Source organism: Papilio xuthus, unplaced genomic scaffold (genome assembly GCF_000836235.2).
Source record: "Papilio xuthus unplaced genomic scaffold, Pxut_1.1 DF826961.1, whole genome shotgun sequence".
Taxonomy (NCBI): Eukaryota; Metazoa; Arthropoda; class Insecta; order Lepidoptera; family Papilionidae; genus Papilio; species Papilio xuthus.
In genome coordinates, this window is record NW_013531688.1 from 114,546 (window position 1) to 142,476 (window position 27,931).

A 27,931-nucleotide genomic window follows, 5' to 3' on the forward strand; every position below is an offset into this window, starting at 1 on the left:
AAATGTGGCGGTAAACTATCTTGTAACTTCGCCACCGCAACGAGGAGAACTGAGGAGCTTCCTCTCGTGTCATACCACGATCATCGCGCGTCGCGGCGATCATCATGATTGGATGTTTGGAACATCACAAATCATGAGGTTTTCTCTGTTTTCTTACCTAACCTTCGTCAAAAATGTGCACATTTGCTTACGTTCCTGTCTCTAAATAACATAAGACTTAGGAGCCTCGCCTTAACTAGCAATAAATAGTGTTAATACAATCTAGCGGAGAAGAATCTTATGAAGATGAAACGTTGTGATCACACGTAGACGTCCTAAATGTTGTGTCGCTAGTCTAGTGCTTAGATCTCGCCTAGGAAATGATGAGTGCTTCATCACCTGTGGCTTAACCAAAGATTTAAATACATAGATGGAGGAGTCAACACATTGCTGGGTGACTGTTAGCTGCATCTAGCTAGTCATGTGACGAATGTGTCAACGCAAACTTCTTCTGAAACAGCTCTCGTCAGTATCATGAGTGTAAATGAATTTCATCAATTTCATGAATATTGTTTCTCTACATATATCTACTGTGTATGTGCTGGTGATAAAGACGATCTCAAATATGGAAGAGAAAGTATGAATTGTGAGCCATCTATGTGTTTACAAGTGATCGGTGCCTAGCTCTAGTACCTGACAGATTTATATTATCGGTGCTACAGGATGGTGTGCGTGTGTTTGTTTGTTTGTTTGTTTGTTTGTGTGCCGATGTGACTGCAACTCCGTCATGTGACAGATGGATAATTGTCAATGTCACCTTTCCAAAATCATTTACATGTGTGCGAGTTAAGTTTGAAAACTCTGTCACAATTTTTATAGAATAGACAAAATGAATATGTAGTTAATGGTGACTGCATTTGAAAACTTATCACTTTTTCTATTTATCCATCGATATAACATCATCTTAATAAACTATTTAAAACATTCAGTAATATTATAATAACAACGGTTTGAAATAGAGTGACTATAACTTTGAAGTGATGAACAGAATCTCGGTTTAATGTTATCGCGTGAAGATTGATTGAACGACATATTGTTATTAATATATTTGTAGCGGCAACTGTTTGATAAATATCATTTATATCATATACGTATTATACATTTGGTAAATTAATGTAAGCATATAAGATAATTTTACTCAAAAGCGATGTGGTAAAATATCTATTTATGAGATTATCATTGTTTTTGTTTGTTATTTGATATTTTAATTTAATACAAAGACAAGATGGATGCCAGTCGAGGCGGCGGCGGAGGTGGCGGCGGCCCGCGCCTCTCCTCTCCTTTGTTTATGTAAACAAACTGCTTACAATAGAACAGGCTATTTAACATAATAACTATAGCGGATGTCAGTCGCGTTGTTGTTCATTTTAGATTATGCTAAAGTATGGACAAACATATCCTTCATTACACCTTATGGCGTCATACTTACAACCTCTTTTTATCTAACTAAAATGATATCAGATACTAGTCCCTCGATATTTTATCGGATATGTTTACAATTTTTAATAACAGTTTCGTTGGCTGTGAAACACCTCTAGAAAAACATACTATGATCTCCTTTTTTGCTCGAATGCTGTTAGAAGATTGTAATGACACGGTTATTTGAAAATATAAATGAAGAAATATTTTGTTACGAACCGATACAAATATCCAAATAAATTAAAGTGTTAACAGTTTTTCCTTTCCAAAGAATATTTATCTAAATATGCTTTTATTAGACGTTACCATGTTTGTATTGAATGCTTTTCTTTTTGTTTTTTAATATTATTTTGATTATTTATATTTTAAGAATGGTTTATTGATTTTTATTTCGTGTTACCGTGCAACTTACGCCATTGTACTTTTACCCCGTACAAAGATTTTAACAAATAAGAATAGTTATATAATAAAGTACTTAACTCGATTATTTATTTGTAAATTTACTCGGAAATATAATAAGTATCGCAAGAAAAAAATGTGGAGACTGAAAGCTACATCTGAGAAAAAGTTATGGTTGATATTTTAGTTATCTTGTAATTTGTAAAATACAAAAGATCTCTTTCGTTTCGGTAGAGATATATTTATAAGACCGATTATTAAACTGTATTTTTATAGTGAAATGGTAATTATAATTTCAAATTTTTGATGTGATGCATTGCATGCAAGTAACTTGTATGCGAAACGCTTATGTAGCTTCTCCCGCGACCTCGGTGCGGTACAGCCGCGATGCGGGCCGGCTGCAAAGGACGGCGCTTCGCTTCAAAACAGAACATTGTGTGCGTCTCGTCTCTTATTTGGCAATCGCGATTCATTCGGCAAAATTATTTTGAATACGCTGAATAAAGGAATATTTACTAATTATTTTTTATTCTGCCTTTTGACTTTTCTGGTATTATTTCGATGCTCCTACGAATAAGCAGTTAAAGTATAGTTAAGCTGGCAACAGTAACAGTTTCAGAGTAGTGCCTGGTAGTGCCTATTTCGGCACTCAGTGAAACTACTCCAAGTACCACCTGATTTCTTCTCTATTAATATTTTAGCCGGTATTCCCTTTACGTCCCATCTCGTTTTCCTTGACGCTCGCATTCCCAGGGCACAGCTATAATAATGTAAACAGCAACACTAGTTAACTCGGGGTTTTATTTAATATCCACATAGGAATATGGATTTAGGTGTATAATAAATGCTTCTTCGTCCATAAGCAAAAAGTCTATGGACGAAACCGGACATAAAATTATGGCAAGACCAAGAAGCTTTGGTACTCTTTGCTTCAATTTGATTGGCTAAATTAAAACGACGCATTCCATTTTAACCAATAGAATGAGCAAAGATTTGACAAGTAGTGCATTGTGACCAATTATACCGTAAAGTACGGTTTACTATCAAATACGACAGCTTAGAGCTCCAAACAAACGAACGGTTCTAATTTCTAAAACGTCATTTATCTTCACTTCATTAAAAACATCGTCTGCCGCCGCCATTTTGTTGCTAAAAGAAGCGGGATTGCGGTACTTTGTTATAAATGCACGTGTACTGAGTTTTATAAAATAATTGAAAAAATAATTAGAACAAAGTGTTATAAGCGACAAAATGGTGCCGGTATGTGTTAATTGTTATTTTTTTTGTATGTTATGTAAATTGAATGAAATTGATAAAATTAATAATGTTTTCAGCAAACTAAAGTTTTCGTCGGTAGCTTGCCCCAGGGGTCCAAGCCGGAAGATCTTCGGAAGTTATTTGAGCGGTTCGGAGTAGTTACAGAATGCGACATAATGAACAGATGCGGATTCGTACATATGCAGACCGAAGAGCAAGCCGCGGCCGCCATCCGTAGCTTAAACAATACGACGTTCAATGGAGGTGTTATAACAGTAGAGAGAGGACGTATCAAGGAACGCGGGCAACGCGGCGGCGGGGCACGCGGTGGTATGCGAGGTGGAATGAGAGGATCCATGGACAGGCGCTCCGGAGGACCTATGCGCGGGGGTCCGCCGACCAGGGACGCTCCTTATATGAGGGACGCCCGGCCAATGGGCCCGATGAGAGGCGGCGATATGCGCGGCCCCCCCATGGGTGGTGGAATGCCAATGCGGAATGGTATGGGCGCACCGCCATACGACCGAAGCATGGAACGGCCTATGGGCTACGACGACCGCGGGTACAATGGCTACGGAGGCGAAGACCGACGAGGGTTTGCACTAATGGACGGGCGCGGCCGCGACCAGTACGGTGCACCGCCAATGTACGACGACCGACGCGGGTATGCAGCTGAGGATATGACGGGCATGTATGCGGAGGACAGGCGCGCAGGCATGTACGGTGACGAGAGGGACATGATGGACCGGAGAGCGCCGATGAGGCCGGGGCCTATGCCCGCGGCATACGAACGGCCGCCGCCTCGCGCCGCGCCCATTCCCGCTGCGGATATGTTCAGCAGGCGTTCACCACCACCCATGTCAGTGTTTTAGCATTATTTTGTTGCTTCTTTATGAAGTCTCATTGTGATTATGTACACAAAATCTGCATACATACATATGTACATATACACCTCACCCTCACAGTATATTTGTCATTAAACGTCATGCTTAGACATCTGAACATACATTATGCCTATCCCAAATTCTTTAGAGTATTTTGGATCAAGAATCTAGACTTAGTATGCTACTTAATTATTTACTATTTTACAACAATTTTGTACTTTAAAGTTATAACAATATAATAGTAATAATTTCCATTCATTTGCCTTTGTTGTTAGTGTCTCTAATGAATGATATTGTATGTTTCAGGCGTGGCGCGGCGGGTGTTGCTGGCGGCTACGACAGAGACCCCTATGCACAGCAGTACCCACCAATGGGCAGGTAAGTTACCACCACCACCTCGCTGACCTGACTGAACCTGGTCACACTTTACAACTATCAAGTAACTGCATGCATCACAACTCGTGTGTATACATAGAATAATTGTCTGTCAACGGTGAGTTTATTGTTAGACACAAGTGAAGTTTTCTCATGACTCAGTCTGTAGTTGACAAATTTTGTGCTACAAAATCACTGATACACATTCTAAAACCAGATTTGATTATACAATGATGATTGCAGTTTCTTGATGATTATTATTTTTGAAGTAATACTTACAGAAATAATTTATGTAAAAATATATATTGAATCACTTTTAAATGATCCTCTTGTAAAGAAAATCGCATAAAGTAAACATTAAGAAAGTTACAAGAGTTGTTTGTCAGAGTATAACCAAGAATACACTAGGTAACAAAATATCCTCCCCGGCGTGATGCAAAACATTTAGCTGTCTGCGGTGAGGTCGTGACTCGCACTATTCCTATGCTTCCTCCGTCTGCAAGAGTAGTCTGCACTCGTGTCGTATGTCAGTGCAGTGTAGTGCAGGATATTGTTTGAAAGATACCTCTCTGCCTTCTCGTCTACGTCTACGTCTACGTCGACGCAATGTTAATATCCGACGATCAGTTCGGTTGATATTCCTTCGACACGCGTAGTGTATGGTAGTGTGATAGTCCGGTGTCCGGTGAACACGTCGCTCCGTTTGTCCCCTAGTGCATTCAAGGTTTTATACATTTCCGATGTGCAACGATTACGTTATCGGATCATAATTAACGAAATTCAATTAAAGTGCAAATGTTCCGTGTCAATTATTTTTGTTAGCAAATGTTATATGTCGCAGAATATTCATTCGTTGTATTTTAATATGTATTTAGTTATCAGTGAGAAGAGATGAGATGAGAGGAGTCGGGATAAGTCACTTGTGGCTGGCGCACGAGGGATGTTCTAAGGTGAAACGTTTGTTTTAGGGGGAGTCACGCGGGTTGGTAACTGTCGGTACTGTCGCGAGCGGAGCTGTCGGTCTCACCGCTCACCCCGATACACACGATACACATAGGCAATAAGGTTAACATTTCGGGCCGGGCGAGGCACGGGCCGGTATTTCTCAATTTAAACTTATATGGAACACGTTACGATAAATGTGTAGCGAAGATATTTAGTTCCTAACGTACCAATTATTACATAAGAATTTACAGTTATTTATAAAATGAGAAAACGAGAAACGCGTTGCCGGCCGTGGGGTTGCCTAGTTGCGTTCGTAAGATGAGTGGATGTGTCCGCTCCCGCACGCTCAGCGGCGCGCCCGAGTCGCCCCGCGGTCGGACGCCGTCGGGCCCACGCACACCGAGCCCGCTCCGATCGATCACAATCAAATTATGTCAAATCATTTTGTATTACAATAAAGATAATAAAATTAGCACTCGCGGTTTGATTTACCAGCTGACGACGTCGCCCCACGGAATGTTATTGAAATTGATTTTACGATATATCGTTTTAGAATAATTAAAATGTATTTTAAGCTGTACCATAATTTACTATAGATTAAATCCTTTACCATTTTCTTTTATTTTTTTATTTATATCCTCCGATTGCATGTGTCATGTCTCGCACTGCGGCTCGTTGCTATATTATTTGCGGTTGCGGTTGTTACATAACATGCAATGGTTATATTATTGCAGGAGATAACGTCTAGGCGTGTGACCGGAGAGAGAGGTAGTTTGGTGGGTGACTTAGTGTTAAGTATAATGGTAGTGAATGCAGTAAGTTAGCGAAGCGAGGTGAGGCCGCCGATGCGGGGCGTTCAGTGCGGACGTTACTCGCTACAGTAAGAGCGCGCAGGCGGCGGCGAGGCGCGCTCGAGAGGCGTTTGCGTTGCAACACCGGCCCCCTGCGTTATCCAGTCGCAATACGTGATCGTACCCGCGACCCGTGCGGCCGCACGCACACTCGCACGCCACTCGGCTGCGGGCGCAGGTAGGCGACGGCGATGAGGTTTGCTTGCGGGGCACGTGTGGCGAGAGTTAGCTAACGCATCCGCAAGCCGCAGACGAGGAGAACGTTACAATCGTAAGTACGGGTGCGGCGACGCACCCCGCGGCCTAACGCAGCCGCCCGCCGGAGCAGCCAGCATCGCACCGCCCTCACAATATCACACGTCACACACACTTGTGAGCAATTTTAACATTTCTTTTGGAAGATCACACGTGCGCAATGTTTACATGTTGTAATGTGAGCAATACTTATCTATCGGCCATATATCGTGTTATATCTTTAAGAAGCTCTATACTATTAACGGAATGCGACGCGCATCATGCAGCTCTGTGAGCTTGCCTGACGCTAGTAGCTCGTCCGGTCTGACTCTCTTGTAAATCCTCAGACGTAACAATGAAGAACGTTGAGAATCAACTATGTACGTGTTTTCTGTATCATTAAAATACAATGTACAAATATATTATACAAATTTAAAAAGCGCACAAGTTGAACAGGGTGAACTCCGGACACATTAAAAATTTACATAATTTTTCTAAGTCTTTACTGTTACTATAACATTGTTGTGTGTTTAACAGAATCTGGTATCCCGAATGAAACAAAAAACATAACGGGCCCCAAAGGGAGGGTGATGTACGTCTCACGATGTGTGTGTATTTGATGCGCCGCCATCAGGCGCACACAGTAACTTCTCGCTCAGAGGACGCGGTGAGGTTGGAGGAAGAGTTGTCTCGGCCCGCCTCGAGCGCCGGCAGGAACGCATTCACAGAAGAGGATAATGTGGTAGAAAAACTAAAGGAATCATGATTAAATAAATGTAATGTTATTGCATACTATTTGTTTCTTTTTTACCATATCAGGAACATTTTCCTTGCTGTTGATACTCCAGTAGTCTCATCCAAACAGATTGATATCTTTATAATTCAAGTATACTTATATTATTATCTCATTTTATATCGCAATGTAACATACAAACATAACAATACTAAATGATAGAACTCGACAATTCTAAACATCGAAAACGTAGTAATCACATTCCTTCATAATAATAATAATAGTTAAAAGCTTACACATTAAAGTAGGAGTTGTGTCAATGTAAGCATTGAACGACTATCCATTGTCACCTGAGCGAGTCTAAGTATAGAGAGGCATTGTTGATGGCCCGGGTGACCTTGTGCAGCTCGGCGTGCAAGCAGGCGCGCGCCAGCTCGGCCAGCGCGGCGCCCGAGCGGGCTCCGCACTCGCCCGCGCCCGCGCCGCCGCCCAGCGCCTCCGCCAGCCGCGCCGCCACCTTGCCCGCGTCCTTGTGGTGAACGCTCTTGGGCGAGATGCGGCGCGCTCTCCTGAACAAGCCGTCTACGGCGGCGGTCAGGTTGAGCAGCGCGGCGTCGCTGCCACGCCGCGCCTCGCCGCGCCCGCTGCGCCCCAGCATGTAGCCTGCAATCAGTTCCCAATCTCAATGCAATTCTTCAAACAGCTGTGATGTAATTATAGGAATGCGCCACGTTCCGGTTAGATCGCATTAAGACTTAAAAATAAAAATAGAACCGTTTTTTAATTTCAATTTCAAAAAATCAGTCTTTCGCATTAAATCTATATGTTCTAAAAGCACATGAGTGCAACCTGGTACTACATTGATTTCTATATTCAGATAATGTTGACATTACACTATGGACGTATGGAAAGTTATTATCTCCATGCTTTACACCTTGGGACGTAACAGATGTTTTGTCAACTGTACGATATATAGAGCAAAACTGCAAATTGTGCAGTTTTGCTCAACAAAAATCCTAGAAAACAGTATTATTATACATATAAAATTTTGCTTGTTATAGGAATAACATGTAATGTCAACATTAGTAGATGCCTTTAACCGACTGCCTTACACACCTGCAATACCTGACTAGGATTATGAATGAAGGGCATTCCAGCGAGCCAGCGCACTGTCAGTGAAGTTAGGTAGTAAACAAAGCGGGTCACCTCCAAATATGCAAATGATGGCAACGAAGAGCGCGATGACTGCGCAGAGCCTCTTGATGGCGGGGTCGCTGGCCATGGCGGGCGGTGCCTAGTGTCACTGGCGGGGCCGCGCTGGCTCCTGCACTTGGCTATTTTTGGACGACGCGATCTTACGTTGTCTCGTCGATTCCCCGAGCGCAATACGCGCGTTTATTTCTTTGTTTGAAATATTTAGTCTCTAGGTTTTTGCCAAGTTTCTCTAAGATATGTATGTAGTTAGTATTTTATTTTTATACTGCGTAAGAATTTGCAAAAAGCCATTAGAAGACGGTTGATTTTACTAATAAAGAATGTAAAATACAAAATATGACTTTTTAATCGTATAAAGTTCATTCGTAAGCGTAAAAGTGTGTGTAAAGTACTAACGTCACGTACTCTGAATTCATCGCAAACAAGACCAGTGCTAGACGTCAGCAACAACAACGCTGCGACACAGAAAGAAGACCATCGCATAGTGTAAGCAATTCTGTGGTACAGTCTGAGGAGTGTGCGTGTCTTAGGCTTAATTTTAGTCCTCGTGCTTTTCTAATAAGAAATGGATTTGAAGTAGGAGAGGACGCATAGAAAGATGTTTTATTACCTGTCAATGTAAACGAGGCCGGGCTGGTACATTGGACAACTGAGATCAAACCAAGTACCGAGATTTAACCAGCGAAAAAAAAAATAGTTGACTATGTCTCGTGTTTGCGGATGTCTACGCAGCGGTCACCTCACTAGTTCGGCGAGTTCAGGTGGTCGCTTGCTCGTTTGTCATCTTATGATATAAAAAAAAATGTGAACTATATAGGTATAAATGTAGGAAAGGAAATGGCTCTCGAAGTAAAAAGCAAGGCGTAAAATAACAAATATTATTGCATATTAACTAGGAATTACAATTAAATATATTTCAAATCTTAATTTGTGTCACACTCAATAAAAATAATATGTTGTCTTCAATCTGTTACTTATAATATAACACAAAAGTCTTTGTAATTATTGGTGAAACCGACAGTGGATGTATCAGCAACCGGTTTTAATGCAAATGAGATAGATATTATATTATAAAATTGATTATTTACATTTGTCACATTTAAATATATATAAGTTTATGTAAGGTAGAAGTACAACACGAGAGACAAGTTTAGTCAACATTTAATACAATATAATTATCACATAATGCTATAATTTTACTTCTTGATTCAAAGTCAACACTCCAGTCCAGCAAAGCACAGTAATGAAAACGGACATCGGAACCAGTATACACAAGGAGGAGCTAGGAGGAGCTAGGAGGCCATGTTGAAGAGCACCTTGAGGTCCTCGATGGAGAGCTTGGCGTGGTTGGTGGAGCGCGCGCCGGTGAGCACGCTGTCGGCCAGCGCCAGCTTGTCGCGCTGCAGGCGGCGGATGGACTGCTCCACGGTGTCGCGGCACATGAAGCGGTACACGTGCACGTGGCGCGTCTGCCCCACGCGGTACACGCGGTCCTGCGCCTGCTGCTCCAGCTGCGGGTTCCAGTGCGGGTCCAGCAGCAGCAGGTGGCTGGCGCCGCACAGGTTCAGCCCCACGCCGCCCGCCGTCAGCGACAGCAGCATCACGCGCACCGGCGACCCGGCCTCGTTCAGCGCGCGCACCAGCGCCGGCCGCGCGCCCACACCCACCGCCCCGCTCAGCGTCACGCAGCGCACGCCCGCACGCCCCAGCTCGCGCTCCACCAGCGCCAGCACGCCCGTCCACTGCGACACCACCACCGCCTTCTCGCCTGCGGACATTGTGCTGCACGTCACGACACGTCCCCCCACCGCACCTCCACCTCCGCACGCGCCAGCTTACCTTCGTTGGGAAACACGTGCTCGTTCAGGCAGGCCATCACTGCGGCGATCTTGGAGGAGGGCCTGTCGAGCGCGAACACGGGGTTGTTAGCTGCCAGCACCGAGCGCAGCGCCTCCGCCGTGGTGCTGCCCTCCTCGCCCTCACCCTCGCCCTCCTCCGCGTCCTCGCCCCCCGCCGCGCCGCCCTTGCTCTGAACGCAATCAACAGTTGCTCAGTCATTTAAACGTATCCCAAATACCTGATACAGGTGAGCTACTGTCGCTATCGGTATCGCGTCCGGATTCTGCTAGATAAATATTGCACACTCATATAGGAAGTTAAAAAACGTACTTTTCTCTTAGGGGTGGTATCCTCGAGCACGAGCTTGTTGAGTTCGTCGAGCAGATCCTGCTCCGCGGGGTCGGACGCGGGGTCGGGCGCGGGGTCTGTGGGGTGTGCGGAGTCGTCGTCTCGCAGCATGGCGGCGATGAGGCCGCAGTGGCAGCAGACCTGGCGCAGACGCAGCAGCAGCACCAGGATCTCGTGCGACTTCACCGGCTTCACGCCTGCGCGACCACGAATAATTAAATAATGATCTCTAGTAAAAGATTATGCAGCGAGCGAGACCGGCGGTGTGGAGCGAGTCGAGTGGATTTAAAAGAATTCTACAGCGAGGCGGCGTCGTGTGTGTGTCTTGTGTCATGGGTCATGTGTGTCAACGAGGAGAGGACCTTGCAGCTTGACCATGCGGCGGTGCATGGCGTGGTAGGCGCCGCGGTCGCCGAGCTGGTCGTGGCGCTGCTCGGCGCGCTGCTGCAGAAACTGCGCGAACAGCGTCTTGGAGAGCACGAGCAGCTTCTGGTAGACGTTCATCTCGTCGCGCGAAAGCGTCACGTCCAGGTCGTGCGTGTCGCGCGCGGGCAGGCAGGCGAGCTGGCCGCGCGCCTGCAGCTGCTGCTTGGTGCGGCGCAGCATGATGCAGCGCATGATCGTGCTCAGCCGCTCCTGCCCGCCCAGGCTCTTGTTGTCGATCCACTTCTTCCACATCTGCGGGACACGCGGCCATGTACAGTGCGAGGGGGTAGCGGGTAGCGGGTAGACCGAGGCGAGACAGTACCTGGAGATCGTCGAAGGGCGAGCAGCCGAGGAAGCGCAGCAGCGCGAACAGGTCGAGGTCCTTGTTGTGCAGCGGCGTGCCGGTGAGGGCCCAGCGGCGACGCGCGCGCAGGCGGGCGGGCAGCACGGCGGCCGCGGTCGCGCTCTTGTGGTTGCGCACCACGTGCGCCTCGTCCAGGATGCAGCGCCGCCACTGCACGCGCATCAGCGCGCCGTTCTGACACACACAGGCATCGTGCAGTTACAGTTACAGGAACCCCGCGGCGAGGTGTACGTGAAGTGGGCACGTGAGTGTGAGGGGAGCGCACCTTCTCGGCCTCGCGCAGCAGTATGTTGTAGGTGGTGATGACGAGGTCGTGGTGCGCGAGGCGGTGGGGCTGCGTGGCGCGCGCGGCGCCGTGGTGCATGCAGACGCCGAGGCGGTGCGGGCGGCAGTGCCGGGCCGCCTCCTCCGCCCACTGCTGCACCAGGGAGGCCGGGCACACCACCAGCGTGCCGCCCCGCACCACTGCAACGGTCACACACCCGACCTCTCACAATTGCCTTCTACAAAAATCAAACACTAAATAGCTAAGTTATATTCCACGGTTAGCTTATTTAACTCGGTAAGATTTAGGGCCCGGGCCCCAGTGCGCAGGTGCAGAGGACTCACGCTGCTTGGCGCCGGGGCCGGCGTCGTCGTTGTCGTCGTCGCCGTCGTCGTCCGCCTCCTTGTCTCCGGCCACCAGCGAGATCATGGTGATGGTCTTGCCCAGCCCCATGTCGTCCGCTGCAAAGGAGCACGTTGTAGTGTTGTGTTGGCCGGCAGGGGTGGGGGCAGATGGTGGGAGGGAGACGGACCAAGAATGCCGCCGGCGGGGCGCTGCGTCTCGCGCCAGCGCAGCCAGGTGAGGGCGTGGAGCTGGTGCGGCATGAGCGTGGTGGCGAGGGCGGCCGGGGGGTCCGCCAGCTGGTGCTCGGGGGGGCGGGAGGCGAGGGCCTGGTGCAGGTCGCGCAGCCGCTCCAGGATGAGGCCGCGCTCCGCCATGTGCGTCGACATCGCTGGCAAGTGACAGACGGTGTGTGACAAGGCGGTACTCCGGCTCCATGTACCGATCGGTTTATTTGAATCATAGGAAACGAGCGCTCACCTTGTTTGCCAAACATCCTCGGCTGCACGGCCTCGCTGGCTTTCTTGATGTCGTCCCAGGAGAGCCCCTTGTCCTCAGAGTCGAAGCCGCCCTTGACGATATCTTCTGCTGTGGGAGCATCTGTAGGGATGTAAAAGCATGAGCTTTGTGCAGAAGATAGGGGGCAGAGTGAGCAGTAGGGACAGTGGGTGCTAGTGGCTGCACTGACCGGGTTCGACCAGCATGTTGGCGACCTTGTCCCCCTGCAGGCGCACGGCCTGCTCCAGCGCAGTCAGCCGCTCGATGAGGCGCACGCCGCCGTCGGGCAGAGTGCCCACGTCCATGTTCTCCAGGAGGTTCTGCACCACCACGACATATCACACGTATTAAATGCGGTATCGATGCATTAACAAAAGTTTTAGTTTTAGAAGTTCTATATCTCTCTATAAATTATCTTTAAAAAAATATGCTAAGTGTGCGCATGAGCCGGTGACGCGGAGAGCACTGACCCTGACGTTGTGGAGGTCCTCCTGCAGGCCGGTCAGCTTCTGCAGCTCGTTCTCGCGCACGTGCTTCTTCACGTACACCACCTGGTTGGGGTAGCTTGGTGGGAGCAGGTACTGCCGCATGTCCCCGCTCACCTTCTCGCTTTTACTCTCACTCCTCTTACTCGGAGACTTCTTCACCCTCGGAGATTTCTTCTCTTCCTTTACCTTCAGTTATATTAAACCAAAAATTCCTTATATTTTAATTTATTAAATTTCAAAACTATCGTAGTTCTCTGTTGCCGATGAGTTATGTTATTGTACTATGTTACCAGTGGCGCTTGTATTCTCGTTACAATTACAAAATAGAACCTTATTGAATCGCAATTAAAAAGAAGTATAAATGTAGGACGATTTTAGGATTTTTTTTGCACAATCTTTGTCCTACTAATGATTTGTCCTACTAGAAAATGACAATGTTTCAACATTGTAATTAATTCTGAATGCTATGATTTTGAAGATTTGAATTTAAAACAAAAACAAAGTAATAAGTAAAAAGTTTGAAAGTATCGGATAAATAAGCGGTTACCTGTTTAGGCATGATTACATTTGTAGATATCACAAACTATACACAATCACTTTTTTACTCCAATATATTTATGACAAACAAAACAATATTTGCACACGTAATTGTAATAAATCAATTTATAAACAAAGTGAATAGTAATTCGCGGCCCGCCGCGTGTCTGTGTACAGTGGTGTGGGCAGTGGTGACAACACTCTATACAAACTCCAGTCGTTTACCCACATAGACATGACATATTGATAAAATAAAATTATATGGGGTAGTCTGAAATTAAACCGTTATAATGTTCCGAATTAATCATTTTGGCATATTACTTAAGTTTTCGAACTCCAAAATATTCGATAATGACACGTCTTGAAATTACATATTTTAAATACAAAAGTTGAAAATTAAAACACACACAATATACCATAGATATAAAAAAGCACATATATATTAGGAGTTTCCGTTGAAGAAAAGAGAAAAGTAGACAAAGAGAGTTTGTGGGTGGTGAGCTTGTGGAGCAAGAAGCTCTACGGGGCGTGTAGAGGTAAATACTGACCGGCTCCTCGTCGTCACTGCTGAGGGCGATGACCTCTGGCTCGCGGTCAATGATGGTGACGTCATCGTTGATGACGTTCTCCTTGTAGCCGGAGTTGTCACGCCGTATGCTGCTCAGCACTTTGTTCCTGAGGGAGGCGCGTTTGCTGCCCGTTAGGTCGTACACTTCCACTTCCTTGTGAGTCAAATCACATATCTCGTTCTCCACTTTACTTTTGCCGTTTGATTTGTCTTTAAATGACTCATTAAATTCATTGGTGACATCTTTCAGTGGACTCGTGAAAGGTGAACAAGTTAATCTAGAAGTATCTTTGTCTTCTCTCGCATCGTTTGCTTTTTCAGGCGACATCCGAAGAGAGGCGCTGAAGTCAGGTAGCTCCCCCAAGCTGTTAGAGGAGCCCGGTCGCGAAGAATTCTATGCACAGAAATAAAACTTATACTCCAAAACATGAATTTAGGATAAACTCGTAATTTCCCAATAACAATACTTACATCATCAGACTGTATGTAGTCGGATTCGTCACTCGCCGTCTCCTTGGGCACGAAACCCATGATACTCATCCGTGTGGCGCGAGACATCACCATATGATCATCATATTCGTCACTCTCCACTTCACCACTTTTATCTTCACCCATAGAGTTGTCAGAATCTTTAGTAATTTCTTTATCAATACCATCATCTTCGTCATTAGTTTCTTCTTTGTCATTAATTTCATCAGTAGACTTATCATTGTGCACTTTCTGGCAATCTTTTTCTTCATCACTACTTTCAATATCCTTTTCATTTGTATCATTTAGATGAGTAACATCTATATTATCACAATTGTCAGTTATAGCATTAGCTAAAACATTACTCTTCACCTTGAGAGGTGTTTGCTGCAGACAGGCGAGCTTTTTGTTCTTGTTTTGTTCTATGACAATAGAGTTGTCCGTGTCAGAGTCAACAATCATTATGCGTTTTCTATTCTTTCTACCAATAAAAGAATCTGAAGACCTGCGCGGCGTTTTTGTGTTTGGTCGAGGTCGTGGCACAATTTCAGGAGACATTTCTGTTTGTTAAAATTAAATGAAATTAATTAAAACAAAATAATGTTATGATACTTGTTCGTAGTTACAAGAAATATATTTTAAATGAATATTTGTAATGTTTTAGCATGAGTTTTGTGCAACAATTCTATAAGTAGAACAAGTTAAAACCGAGTCAGGAGTTTTACTAGATAGTTTAATTTACCTTCATCAGAAGAACTATCGTCAGACTTTCTTGATGTGCCGGAGGAACTCATTGGGCTTTCTCTTCTTGTTTCTAAAAGCAGATTGAAGTATTGCTTGTTTTAAATAATGCTTTACTTTTTAATCAAGTGCAATATGGGTTCATGTCAAGTTAGCTTTTGCTAGTAATAACCCCCATAGTAGAATCAAAGAAAATCTATGGATACTGGTATCATAAAGAAAAAAGATTTGATTGTTTATTTCTTTGCATTGGATAAGCTCTGAAACTACTTTGATAATTTTTTATTACTAAGCTCTGAAACCATTTTGATTGCTATTGGAAAAACTCTTTCACTATTTGAAGGCTCCACTATTTTAAAATCGGTTTAGTTTTTGTTTTTATTTGTTCGATGTAAAAATACAAATCTTTCCTCTTTATAGTAGTGGATTAATTGTTTGATAAATAATGAACTTGATATAAAATAATAATCCGTGTATTTACCATCCTCACTGCTGGATATAAGGGTGGGGGCTGCATCGCTAATATTGTTGGTCGATGTTGAAGAGGACTTTTTAGCATTATCGTCTTCGTCAGATGCATCTAAAAGAAAAAACATGTTTTCGAAGTTAAGAAACTTCTATGTTTCCTAGGTAACTTTACAATAGCGAATCATGTCGAATTTTGATAAAACTACCTTCGGACGCCGATTCCTCAGATTCTGAAATGAAAACCGTTTGATTCTTAAAACCTAGTTTCTTTTTAGTTATAAAAGATTGATCTCCTACAAAACTATCGTCAATAACTTCTGTTTCAGAGTCGCCTTCTACTTTTGTAGAATCGCGATATTCAAAAAATGAACTTTCCATGTTTTATTTAAAACGAATACAATTCATACATTATAATCGAACTTTGGTTTTGGGTAAAAAATTCAAAACAATTTAAAAAATATTGTCGTTACGGCAAACGTCAAACTTGACAAGCATGTGGTGTTGCCATTGCTAGTCGTCTTACTGCTACCTTTTTTCTGTCATCTTTATAAAGATTCTTATTATTTGGTAAGTATTAAAAAATTCCTGACAGGAAACAGTATAGATATGTAATGAGAAATTTTATCTATTCGGTGGCCATCCAAATGGATCGTATGTAGGGTCCGGGATCTTGATAACGCACCACTGTCCCACTTATGTTACACGCGACCCGCAAATAATCGGAAAATAAAGAAGTGTCTGAAGATGTTAAAAGTTCAGACAAATACGGCAGAATACATTGTTTATTTCCATTTTCTTACACAAAAATCACCTAGAGTATAAAGGCAGAGAAGATAAAATAATGTAAGGTAAAATTGTAGCATATTTGTTTATTAGAGAAACTTAAAATACAAGAATGAATATTTAGGCGTAGTAGCTGAGATTGGCCTTCTTTTTGGCTTGCACCTCGAGGATGGCATCCATAAAGTCCTCGTGCGTGACGGCGGAGGCTGAACGACGTAGGGCGATCATGCCCGCCTCCACGCACACCGCCTTGCACTGCGCGCCGTTGAAGTCGTCCGTCGAGCGCGACAGCTCCTCGAAGTTCACATCTGGGCTCACATTCATTTTTCTGTAAAATATAGAGTGCATCAGACGCAATACTACAGTGTGATTAACAGTGAAATCTTATGAATAAAAATTAAAAAAGTTCAAAACCAATACATTAAAGAGTTTAGAAGTAGAATATGGTTGGACAATACAAAAATTTAAAATCTGTAGTTTACTGTAAATAATCTTTTCGATTTACCGTGAATGAATCTGCATAATTCTTGCTCTGGCCTCTTCATTGGGATGTGGGAATTCTATCTTCCTGTCCAGACGACCAGATCTGAGGAGGGCAGGATCCAGGATATCTACTCTGTTTGTAGCAGCTATGACCTGCAAAAACAAGACAATGAATTAACCCAATTTTACCAATATATTGATTTTTAAAAAATGAAAGCAAACAAAAGAGAATGAAGGAATGTAATGTTAAGTATTTCTATATAATTTTGTGAGCCAGTAGTGATACAGTAGCATTTGTAATGTATCTGCCAATGATATGTTTAATATTAACACACCTTAATGTCAGCCGTGGAGCTGAAACCATCAAGTTGGTTAAGAAGCTCCAACATGGTGCGCTGAACTTCACGATCTCCAGCCTTTTCTGAGTCAAACCGCTTTGTACCAATGGCATCCAGTTCATCAATGAAGATGATGGCTGGTGCTTTTTCTTTAGCAAGAGCAAAGGCATCTCGGACCAGCTTAGCTCCATCACCTGTGATATTAAGTATGACAATGAATGAAAATAATCTCTAAATATAGTAGTTTCTTGTTACATCAAAACAATATTATAAGGAATACAACAAAATACAATGTTATGTTACCAATAAACATCTGCACAAGTTGTGGGCCAGCAAGTTTGAGGAAGGTAGACTTAGTCTGTGCAGCACAGGCACGAGCCAGCAGCGTCTTGCCGGTTCCTGGGGGGCCATACAGCAGTACTCCCTTGGGTGGGTGGATGCCCAAGTTGACAAACTTCTCTTTGTGTGTCATTGGCAACACTACTGCCTCAATAAGTTCCTGGAAAAAGGAATAGTTGTTGTTAGTATTCTGGGAAAACTTAATTGTAGCATTTAATGTTTGGAGATAACATAAATCTTTGTTATAAAAGAATAAAGCTTTACTGACCTGGATTTGTTTATCAAGACCTCCAATATCAGAGTACTGTTCTGTTGGCCTTTCATCTACCTCCATGGCCTTCACCCTAGCGTCGTACTCGGCTGGCAGTGTCTCCAAAATCAAGTAGGAATCTTTGTTTACTCCTACCAAATCACCAGGCTTAAGCTTTTCAGCATCAACTAAGCCAATTACTGGTAAGAAATATGTCTGTCTGGTAGATGTTTTGATGACTGCACATTTTCCCTTTCTCTGAGAGTCTAAATCAACCACAGCGCCATCTTCTTCTTCCTCTTGGGGGTCTACATCGAGGAGTTCTATGACGTTTGAAACTAAATAAGGAAGGGTTTTGTTTACTTTGATCTTCTCGGTGTTTTCTTTAATTTTATCATTCTGTGCTTGCAATTCGTGTGTGATTCTCATCACCTCGCTCTTCATAATCTTGATTTCATTGTCCAAGAGCCTGGAACGGCCGATAATTTCGTCTGTCGGCATACGTAGTACTTCATCGCTTAGTGCTTCTTCTCCATCCTCCCAGATCGATTTATCTTCAAGTGTCGTGGCCATTATTATTTTTGTAATTTAACACTCACTACAAGTACGGATTTAACCTTTTAATAAAACAAAAATCGAGAAATCAAACTTTTCTTGCTTACAAATCTGAAATCTGAATTGTCATTCATCTGGTTCAGTGTTTCTATTATATAAAAATATATTCCAAAATCGTTTGTCCTTTTTACATTCATTTAAAACTTTTATAAAAGTTTTTCTCGTCCACTAATTATAAAATACCACTAAATATAATTTCACTCAAAAATGGAAAAAAAGCTTTGCAATTACAAATCTAAAAGTGATTTTTGTTGGGCCTCTGAACTCTGAACAATAAAACTTTTTATTTTATTTCAACAATTGACATCTGACACTGACACTGACGTGGAACTGACATCGGTTTCAACTGTTTCCATTTGGCACATTTGTGTTTTGTGCTAGTTTTTCACGCATTTTGAGATATTTTGTCCATAATCGCCGTTTGATTTAGCCTAAATAATTATAATAACAATGGCCTTATCAATGTTTCTTCGTGCTCCAGGTACTGTAGTTAGAAACACATTAATAGTGTTTTTAAATTCACATTACATAATAGATGTTTTGATGTACTATTTAGCTTTTTGTTGCTATTTTGTAGATTTATAGAGCCTAAATTATCGATGAAAAACTGTTTTTAAACAGCACATTTCGAAAACAGTCCGCTTTTGTTTAGAGTAGCGAATGAAATGGGAAAACTGAGTTTTGGTTTATCAGATTTTAAATAAATTTTATTTATTTAGTGTGGTCTAAAATAAATGTTTTATAAAACACAGAAAAACGTTGATAACTCTTTAGCAACGTAGCTAAATAATTAACTTGTTTTTAAGTTTGATAAGAAAAACATTATTTATAATTTTCAGTTTGCACAAACCAGGCCTTCAGCAAACAGATAATGCGGCTAGCAACATTCTCAGCAACAAATGGGAACTCATTAACTGCACCAACACTTCCCAGTGTTGTCTCTCTCAAGAATATTCTCCTCAAATCAGAAATTACACCAATAACCAATTCGGTAAAAATAAATGCCATATTTATTTCATCATATAGCATGCTGCTGTATTTAGGCAGTGCATTTATAAATAATGTGCCTTTTTAGGTTCGGTCATTCCGTACATCAGCAGTGCGCATGTCTGATGAGAAGCCCCACGACCACGCCAAGCTGTGGATCATAGAGAAGGGTGTCAGTGCTCTGCTGGTCCCTCTCATCCCGCTCGGCCTCCTTGTTCCCAACAAGCTATTTGACTCTATTCTAGCCATCCTCATCACAGCTCATAGCTTTTGGTAAGTTTTTTTTTATTATTTCATTATTTCAATATCCTCCTTTCCTATTTCATAGATTTTACCTATCTAACCAACAACCCCCAACTTTCCTATTAATTCCTTGTTCCATCCCATCCTGTGACTCTCCAGGGGCATGGAGGCCTTGGTGGTGGAGTATGTGAGGGTTCTCCTCTTTGGTCCTCAAATCCCAAAGATAGCAATGGGTGTTGTGTACTTCTTCACGGTGCTACTGCTGGGTGGTCTGTTCTTCCTGAACATGAATGACATCGGCATGTGTCGCGCCTTTTGGAGAATTTGGCGCAACATGAAGAAGCCCAGAGAGGTTATTTGAGAATTGAGTAGCATAGTTTGTTTTAGCTTGGGTAGAGGTGACGAGCGAGAGATTTTGTACAAATTGACTAACTAATGAGACCTAAATATTCTGTTCATGTTCATAACTTAAAGTAGTAGATATCTCAAAAGGTACTTTATTTACGTTATTAAGTTGGATCGTTATTATTTTTTCGATAGTTAAAAATACATTATGTGTAATGAGTGTAGTCATTATAATTTGATGAAAGATTTTTGATATTTTCCGTTGCTTTTTTTTGGCATCTTTGTGTAGTATAAGTTTAATGTAGATGTAAAAAGTAGAACACATACAATAGCCTACAATCTTTAAAAATTCAAATTTTTCAGAACACATTCAGTGCTGATACGATTTTCACACATTAAACCGGCATGTAGAGAAGGCAGCAGTGCATGTGTTAACCGTGTTTGTTGTCCCAGGGGTTTAGAGGCGATCGCTGTTGACTACGTCCGCGCCAGTATATTCGGTCCCGTTATACCCAAAATTGCCATCGGCCTGGTGTACCTGCTGTCCATCGCGACCCTGGGCGGCCTCTTCTACGTCATCAGCCACGACGTCGGCATCGGCAACGCTGTCCGCCAGCTGTGGGCCGTCAAGTCAAACTCACACAATGCCTGAATCTTGTTACGACAAACTTAGATGCTGGCACTATTCAAACAATTACTCCTGTTTGTTAATTGTTATTATTTTTTTCACTTGTACTTAGCTCATTTTTGTTTAGTAGTCCTGTCGTCCGACATATACTTAATGTTTTAAACAACATGAGATGTTTCAAACATCTTCAATTGATTTTAAATTGTTTTGTGATCGAAGATCGTTATTTACTTTTTACGGAATACTCTGGTTGTTATTGTTTTATTAGTATCATTCCGATTCGGAAATAAAATGTAGTATTATTATGTATATTTGTACCGGCATCTAAGAGTTCACTACATGTTCACTATTACACAGTAAATAAAATTATATTATAAATATTATTGCTTTTTAACAAAGACATAAACAATTTAGTTGTTTAAATTTAGTTGCGTTCGATATTTTCATCTCCTTTGAATTTATTTTCTATTTAATGTAATGATCATTGATATGTAAGTTGGCTACTTGCATATAAACTGTTTGTTGTCCGCGTGTTCGTCTCCACACGATGATACATTTCTGAATATTATTATAAAATAATTTATTGATAGAATAATAAACGTATTATAGTTAATGTTATTGTTTAATTTTTTAAACCAAATGTATTGTACGCAGGAAATGAAAAAACAGCTTCATTAAACCATTTATATTAAAATCAAAATGATTACAAATATAAACATTATTTGAACCGCAATAAATAACATTGTTACCTTCTTAAACAAATATTTGACAAATTCCCTAAGAGTTATAGTTAATGTCGGAAATATAACATAATATGTTGAATAATATATTTAACAATATAATAATGATGTGTACATGTCACTCCTGAATATAAAATAGTGGAAATGATCAAAGAATCATTGCGACTGTTTCACTTTAGGGAACATACTCATACTACGTGACCCGTTTAGGGGGGGGGGGGCCTCAGGTTTTTGTCACGTAGTCGTTACTTGTTATTTTTCATAATACATAATACACTAGTAATTTAAATATGGATGCAGTCTTATGCTATAAAGAAGAGTATGAGCGAAATATTTTTTTTTCAATTTTTGCCTGTGAAATGATTAAAAATCATAATTATGAGTTACACTAAAGGGTCTTGGCATTTAATATGAGTGGTTACAGAAGGGAGGGAGGGGTCGAAAAAACTAAAAAAAATAGGTAATGTATTATAACATGGGTATGTTCCCTTAGATATGTAACAGATTCCCGCATACAGAAAATTCTTTTTATAAATATAACTTAAAACAAGTGTAAATCACAATTTTAACTATTATTTACTTATACAAGACAATGTAATTTACACAAACAAATAGAAGAACAAAACAGATTAACTTCTATATAAATACTTGAGCGTACACTGTAAGTACATAAAATACTATGAATCTCTATTTATTATAGTTATATAATACTTTTTATATAAATATTTTCATACTAAATCGTCACATAACGTCTTTTTAATTAAAATTGTATAATCTTAATTTTGTAAAAGATATAACATAATTATATATAAACATTTGAATAGTACCGTGTTTATTGAAAATAAATACGGAAGCACTTCCACTTTTTTTTTACAATAAATAATAAATAGTGTATCTTTGCGACTGTAAAAAATAATATTTTTTCTTTTGTACTTTATAAAAGGCGAAACAAATTAATATTGCATTTTTAATGACATAAATATAATTACATTTCAAAAAAATGTGTAAGATTCATGAATTATTGCTTTAGTTAAATTCGTTTGATCGTTTGTTTCCCGTTGGGATCCGAGCGATGTATCGCTCCAATGAGAAACCTCACTTTAAACGTAACAAAGTTAAAATGTCTCACTTTACAAACAAACAAACAAATATATGTAATTAAATTTCAATAATAATTTACACCGTCACATTTAACATGTAGGTACAAGTATGTACGCATGTAGCAGAACTGTACACAGAGATACAACTAGAGCTATTGGGAACAGCGAACTGTTAGAGGTCGGTGTCGGTGTTGGTGTCGGTGTCGGTGTTGGTGTCGGTGTGAGTGAGGAGATGTCGCGAGTGGAATATGTGCAGCGCCTGCCACTGCTTCGTGTGCAGAAGTATGTGAGCTCGCTTAGACCTCATGTGCTCCACCGCCTGCTCCGGGGACCAGCCGTTTTTCTACAAAATAATATTTTCTTCTTTTATACTATACAATCGTCACCTCCCGTCTGCTACACATTTCATTTGGGCGACACGACAGGTATTTCACAAATAGATCTTTGTTGTGTTAAGTTTAAGGCTCTTCGTACACGAGGCAACAATGGCAACAATAGCAACCCGCACCGGGCCTGTGTCGTTGATTATAGCTTAGTCACTGATTAGAGTAACGTAGTGAGCTGATGATGATGCACTATAAAATATTAGTTTGGAAGATTTACGTTGCCTTGTATTATATAAAAAGGCCAATGGTCGCTCCTTTGTGTAATTGATACATGAGGTAAGCATGTGAGAGATGTGAGATACAGACCATCATGAGGTAGCAGCCGACGAGGGTGGCGCTGCGCGTGCGTCCCGCCTTGCAGTGCACGTACACGGTGCCGCTGCCCACGTGCTCGTGCTCGCGCTCGGGCACGCCGCGCAGCTTGCCGCCGTGCGGGAGAAATCTGATCACATACATAATACATAAGCATTAGTTACAACTCCTTTACATATATCAACGTTAACGTGACACGTGGGAAGATATGACCACAACGGAAGGGAGAGACAAACACACCTGTTGATGAAAGTGACGCCGTCGTAGAGTTTGTCCTGGTCGGGCGCCTCGAAGATATCAGTGGTGGCGAGCTGCAGGAAGGCGACGCCGTGCTCGCGCCACTTCTGCAACAGTCGCCGTCGTAACAATACTTTAAAACACACGATGAATTGTGAATTGAACGAAGCATTCGAATCTAATGATTGACAACAATGTTCACATTAACATAATTTACATTAACTCGAACAGTAACTGTATAATAATAAAAGTTGAATTTAAGTTTAAATTAGATTGCTCATGTCAATGACTTTAATTGGAATATCTTTATAAATATTTGGTGCAATTTTGTGGAAAAACTCAAAATAATTAATATAATTTAACAAAAACAAATGGACAAGTATTTCTTCATTTATATAATGTATAATGATGCAGAAGGATAATAGAGATATTTGCATATCGTATTGTGGCCTCTGAGAATAATCTATGATCATGTGCCGCGTACATTGCAAACCGTGGGATCGACAAATGTACTGAGTGAGTTGTTCTGTTTACAAACATTATTTGAACTAAAGCATGAAGTACAATCAATTCTGACAATTCATCAACCTTTAATTAACCACAAGTCACTGAAGGTTCTTTATGTGTCCAATTTTTACAATACTTACTTATAGCACAATACTAAATGCTTGTAACGACAAGAAAAACATCGAATGCAAACGTTAAGCTATTGCTAGTAATAAACAATGACTTTTTTACGTAACCTGAGCAAAAAGTCCTCGTCCACAGTTTAATTGTTATTGATTATTTGCTTCAAGTACATTTAATTATTTATTGTTTTGAATAATATCTCTGTAATATAATGTCGAGAGAAACGACTGGAAATATATGGAAACAGTAACGTAGTCTTTTACGAATTTTCGTTCATAAACTAGCGAGTTCGCGAGACATTTAAATCTTTCCTTTAATTAAATCTAGGAGGTTTTGATTGAACTTACGCGAAGAATTAGCAATCTTATGTTTTCCTAAATGTTCTTTCGAAACATTATCTGTGTTGTGTCAAAGATAATGACCGGTATGACGGCATGATTCATAGATATTAGTCTCTGAAACCAACGGCTTATTTATCCCATGCTACAAATAATATATGCTATTGAATTTACACAACAAATAAAACATTCAAAAGAAAATAAAGAACTACTTTGTACCAAGTTGATTTATTTCAGTCTCTATGTGTACGCATTTAAATAGTTATCAAACTAAAATCGCTAAACATTGCATTATCACAGTACAATGGAAGTTATCTTATTTTTAATTTTGATATTTCCATCACAATGGCGCGCGGGGTCGAAGATGACGTGCTTAAGATGTTCTCAAACATGTTTCAAATATTTACAGATAAATAATAATGTAACATTACAGTTCATAACTTTTAAATAAACATACAACAGATTTCATTGCCGCTTAAAACTAGGAAAAATCAACAATATTTTTTAAATTAATAACCTAACCTATCATTGTAATCTATCCACGGCTGATCGATTTGTCATAATAATAGCATTTTATTAATAATTACACATTTTACCTGATTGTCAAAACAAAAATTAATTTTTTCTCTTATGTAATTATGTAAAACATAGATGATGCAAATAAAATATTTTTTTTTTCATCTGCTATTTTTTCCTTCAATTGTTTAATGGAAAATTTATCATAAAGGTCAAGCTCATTAAATCAGCCAATATCTATTGTACATGTCAATGTTGCTCGGTCTACACATTTGTTCATCAATTGACTATCAAACAGTTGTAGGCTATTGATTAACATTCCATGTAACTGATATGCAGATGAACAGACAAAATAAGTTATAGGAAGCCAAAAAAGAATTTTGCATAGTACATACAATTTTTCCCATTGGCCAGAACTCAGTCTTTCCTGTGATTTGGCCTATTTGACCAAAGGTTCTGTTGACCTGGACCGTATTGGGACAAGGTTGATGTGTTCAGCTGGTGAGAGTGTATTGGCTTAAATCAATTAATTTACAGTGTTTGCAAGATGCTATTAACACACAGTACTATAATATATATGAATGTATTTGTTTACAATAATCTATATATTTATGAAATGTTGTTAAAGTTTTTAAATTTTAATAAAATTTCTATAATGGTTTATGTTTAATGGGAACGATGATATTTTAAATATGTATGTTAAAAGGACAACAATGTTTGCATGTATATCACAATGTATCCTTTACATAATGACATTTAAATATAGTAGGAAAGTGTACATTTAACTGTTTATTACAAAGATAATTACATAGGTGATGACCTTGAGGTTTAAGATATAAAAAATGAGGTAGAAAATATATATTTTGTTTGTTAGATGAAAAAAAATGTATTATGCACACAATTTATTTCTATCTTTATTATGAAATGAAGAAAAAGGAACTCACCTCAGCATCATTGGAGAAGATCTTCAGTTCATATGTCTCGTTCATGGAGACCACACCTTTTATGTTTTCCTCCTCTATCAGCTGGAACCCCACAATACACCAACTTTATAACTTCATTAAACATTTATTAAAGCTATTTGTATCATACTTACAATGTTTATGTGCAGTTACTATTTAGAAGCGTCAATAGCCTAATGGTTAAGGGTACGGATTTCCGATCACGAGGTTGGGGGTTCGAATCCCGCCATTCGACTATTGTCGTAAACCATATCCTAGCACAAGTTTAGAGCTTATTTGGAATGGTTAAAGAAATATTAGTAAATTTACAAAAAAATCTGCTAATATATTCTAAAAAGAAAAAAAAAAGTTACTTAGACAATAATACAAGCTGTTCAATTATATTTTAATTAAAAATACATTTAATTTAATTGCATGTTGAATTACTTCCATGGTTAACAGTAAAACGTTAAATCATCAATTAACATAGTTCTTTAAGGAAAGCATGACTTATTCAGTTAATAACTAGGATTTTTTTTAATAAGATTAAAATAATAAGAATGTAACAAATAACTCTTGGTTATAAGGAGTATTTATTAAAATGTATGATTCTATCTCATAAATATTTTCTAGATTTGAACTCATTAAAATTGAATGAAAATATCTGATAAAAGCAAATAACCTACATATAATGAAATAACATGCCTTTTTCGTCATGCTCTGGAATGGAAGAGCCCCCAGTATGACATGGTCGTCTATCCTGTCGTACCAGCGCCGACTGGTCACCTTCTCCATCACCACATTGTACAGCAACGTCGGATAAAATGTAACTCTGGCAAACATCGCGGTGCCCTGTCAAGATGCAGTTAAGTTAACGACGTACATGTATACTCCTCGCACGCGATAATACGCTAATAATTCAAAGGCGTGTAAAGGTATGACGCTACCATGGTGAAAGCAGGCTGTTCTTCGTGGTGGGGATTGAATTATAATTTTTGTGAAGCTACTTCTTTCATTCTTTCAATTTCGACTGTGCTTCGGATTTGTTTTGACAGCAGCTGTCAAAGTCATAGTCCGGAAAAGTGACTTACACACCTCGTTCGGAAATTTAAAGTTTAAATGCTTTTATGAATTTAAGTTTAATGGAAAATAAAAAAGCCTAAACAGAGACCCATATATGAATTGAAATAATTAATATGAAGTATATATACCATACTAATAGAACAGGGAATCAATAAGATACAGCAAACATAAGTAAGTTGACTAACATCTAATTTAACCTTTATCCTCTGTAAACTGCAAAAACAATTTGAATTCACAGTTATATACTTAATATTATAAATACGTATGTTTGGATGGATGGATTGATGGATGGATGTTTGTTTAACCCTTAAATGGACAATGTTGTTTTTAAACAACATACTAAACATCACAGATAAAATTATCTTTATTTTATTTTTTTGTTAATTTTGACAACTAGTTCTTATTTCTAAAAAAAATAGTAAATTCATGTCTAGATTTTTTTACTCATTTTTCCTAGACAGTAATACATGTCTATTACACAAATATATTTTTTTAAAACGTAAAAAAAAATCGTCCATTTAAGGGTTAAGGTATCTCCGGAACGGCGGAATTGATCTCGCTAAAATTTGGCATGGATGTGGAACATAATCTGGAAGAACACATAGGCTTTTTAAGTTTGATTTAAATTCCGCGCGCACTGAGCTGTGGGCGACAGCTAGTGTTTAATATAGGCAAACCTTTCTACTTATTTAATAGGTTTTCTCTTTTTTCCGCTACAAAATAAAGAGAAACCAATGTTTAAAACTGTACATTTGCTTTACAAAAACAGAAGGCGCAGTTACCACTGTTATGTTTATTTTAGCGACTTCAAAAAAGGAAGACATTCTTAATGCATTCGTACTTTTTAAGAATTGTTGTACATATACTTGCGATGCATATGTTTCGAAGGTATAACAGGTCCAAATTATTTAACTTTTATGTACTTAGTACTTGT

General features: G+C 40.3%; 7 protein-coding genes across 9 annotated transcripts in view; 3 read left to right on the forward strand and 4 right to left on the reverse strand.

Annotated features, from left to right (window-relative positions):
* The window catches only part of TTLL5 (Tubulin tyrosine ligase-like 5), a 9,944-nt gene extending 9,645 nt beyond the window's left edge, over positions 1-299 (forward strand). The window contains exon 16 of the mRNA XM_013315018.1: positions 266-299. Within this exon, the coding sequence (XP_013170472.1) occupies positions 266-299 (34 nt within the window). The remainder of the gene's footprint in view (positions 1-265) is intronic.
* Positions 300-2,956: 2,657 nt separating this feature from the next.
* Positions 2,957-7,195, forward strand: Bmp-2 (bmp-2 protein). 2 transcript variants are annotated; one of them, XM_013315513.1, is made up of 4 exons: positions 2,957-3,117; positions 3,192-3,973; positions 4,305-4,376; positions 6,941-7,195. In XM_013315513.1, exons 1-4 carry the CDS (start codon positions 3,109-3,111, stop codon positions 6,957-6,959), a joined length of 882 nt encoding a protein of 293 aa, XP_013170967.1. In that variant the 5' UTR covers positions 2,957-3,108; the 3' UTR covers positions 6,960-7,195. The 2 variants fall into 2 exon arrangements, with proteins under 2 accessions (XP_013170967.1, XP_013170966.1); XM_013315512.1 differs by lacking the exon at positions 6,941-7,195 and adding an exon at positions 5,342-5,935 and having other exon boundaries at positions 2,958-3,117.
* A 93-nt stretch (positions 7,196-7,288) lies between these two features.
* Positions 7,289-9,179, reverse strand: LOC106120231 (uncharacterized). Its single transcript, XM_013315514.1, has 3 exons — positions 8,757-9,179; positions 8,343-8,580; positions 7,289-7,799 (listed from the first exon to the last, which is right to left on the reverse strand). Exons 2-3 carry the CDS (start codon positions 8,416-8,418, stop codon positions 7,483-7,485), a joined length of 393 nt encoding a protein of 130 aa, XP_013170968.1. The 5' UTR covers positions 8,419-8,580; positions 8,757-9,179; the 3' UTR covers positions 7,289-7,482.
* Positions 9,180-9,272: 93 nt separating this feature from the next.
* On the reverse strand, positions 9,273-16,182 carry lds (transcription termination factor lodestar). The gene is made up of 16 exons (XM_013315659.1): positions 15,910-16,182; positions 15,717-15,815; positions 15,237-15,308; positions 14,498-15,054; positions 14,007-14,420; positions 12,904-13,107; positions 12,624-12,753; positions 12,416-12,535; positions 12,126-12,326; positions 11,938-12,054; positions 11,594-11,793; positions 11,287-11,502; positions 10,901-11,216; positions 10,521-10,735; positions 10,191-10,380; positions 9,273-10,119 (listed from the first exon to the last, which is right to left on the reverse strand). The coding sequence occupies exons 1-16, from the start codon at positions 16,079-16,081 to the stop codon at positions 9,644-9,646; spliced, it is 3,699 nt and encodes a 1,232-aa protein (XP_013171113.1). The 5' UTR covers positions 16,082-16,182; the 3' UTR covers positions 9,273-9,643.
* Positions 16,183-16,552: 370 nt separating this feature from the next.
* Rpt5 (26S proteasome regulatory subunit Rpt5) lies at positions 16,553-18,588 on the reverse strand. The gene is made up of 5 exons (XM_013315059.1): positions 17,915-18,588; positions 17,611-17,806; positions 17,305-17,501; positions 16,992-17,122; positions 16,553-16,814 (listed from the first exon to the last, which is right to left on the reverse strand). The coding sequence occupies exons 1-5, from the start codon at positions 18,467-18,469 to the stop codon at positions 16,607-16,609; spliced, it is 1,287 nt and encodes a 428-aa protein (XP_013170513.1). The 5' UTR covers positions 18,470-18,588; the 3' UTR covers positions 16,553-16,606.
* Positions 18,589-18,812: 224 nt separating this feature from the next.
* On the forward strand, positions 18,813-21,325 carry SdhD (succinate dehydrogenase, subunit D). Of its 2 annotated transcripts, XM_013315074.1 has the most exons (5): positions 18,813-18,992; positions 19,351-19,502; positions 19,587-19,771; positions 19,901-20,093; positions 20,540-20,655. In XM_013315074.1, the coding sequence occupies exons 1-5, from the start codon at positions 18,962-18,964 to the stop codon at positions 20,561-20,563; spliced, it is 585 nt and encodes a 194-aa protein (XP_013170528.1). In that variant the 5' UTR covers positions 18,813-18,961; the 3' UTR covers positions 20,564-20,655. The 2 variants fall into 2 exon arrangements, with proteins under 2 accessions (XP_013170528.1, XP_013170529.1); XM_013315075.1 differs by lacking the exon at positions 19,901-20,093 and having other exon boundaries at positions 18,818-18,992; positions 20,540-21,325.
* A 1,059-nt stretch (positions 21,326-22,384) lies between these two features.
* Positions 22,385-26,977, reverse strand: PTPMT1 (protein tyrosine phosphatase, mitochondrial 1). The gene is made up of 6 exons (XM_013315737.1): positions 26,862-26,977; positions 26,620-26,766; positions 25,918-25,998; positions 23,493-23,596; positions 23,247-23,382; positions 22,385-22,897 (listed from the first exon to the last, which is right to left on the reverse strand). The coding sequence occupies exons 1-6, from the start codon at positions 26,862-26,864 to the stop codon at positions 22,727-22,729; spliced, it is 642 nt and encodes a 213-aa protein (XP_013171191.1). The 5' UTR covers positions 26,865-26,977; the 3' UTR covers positions 22,385-22,726.
* Positions 26,978-27,931: the final 954 nt, after the last annotated feature.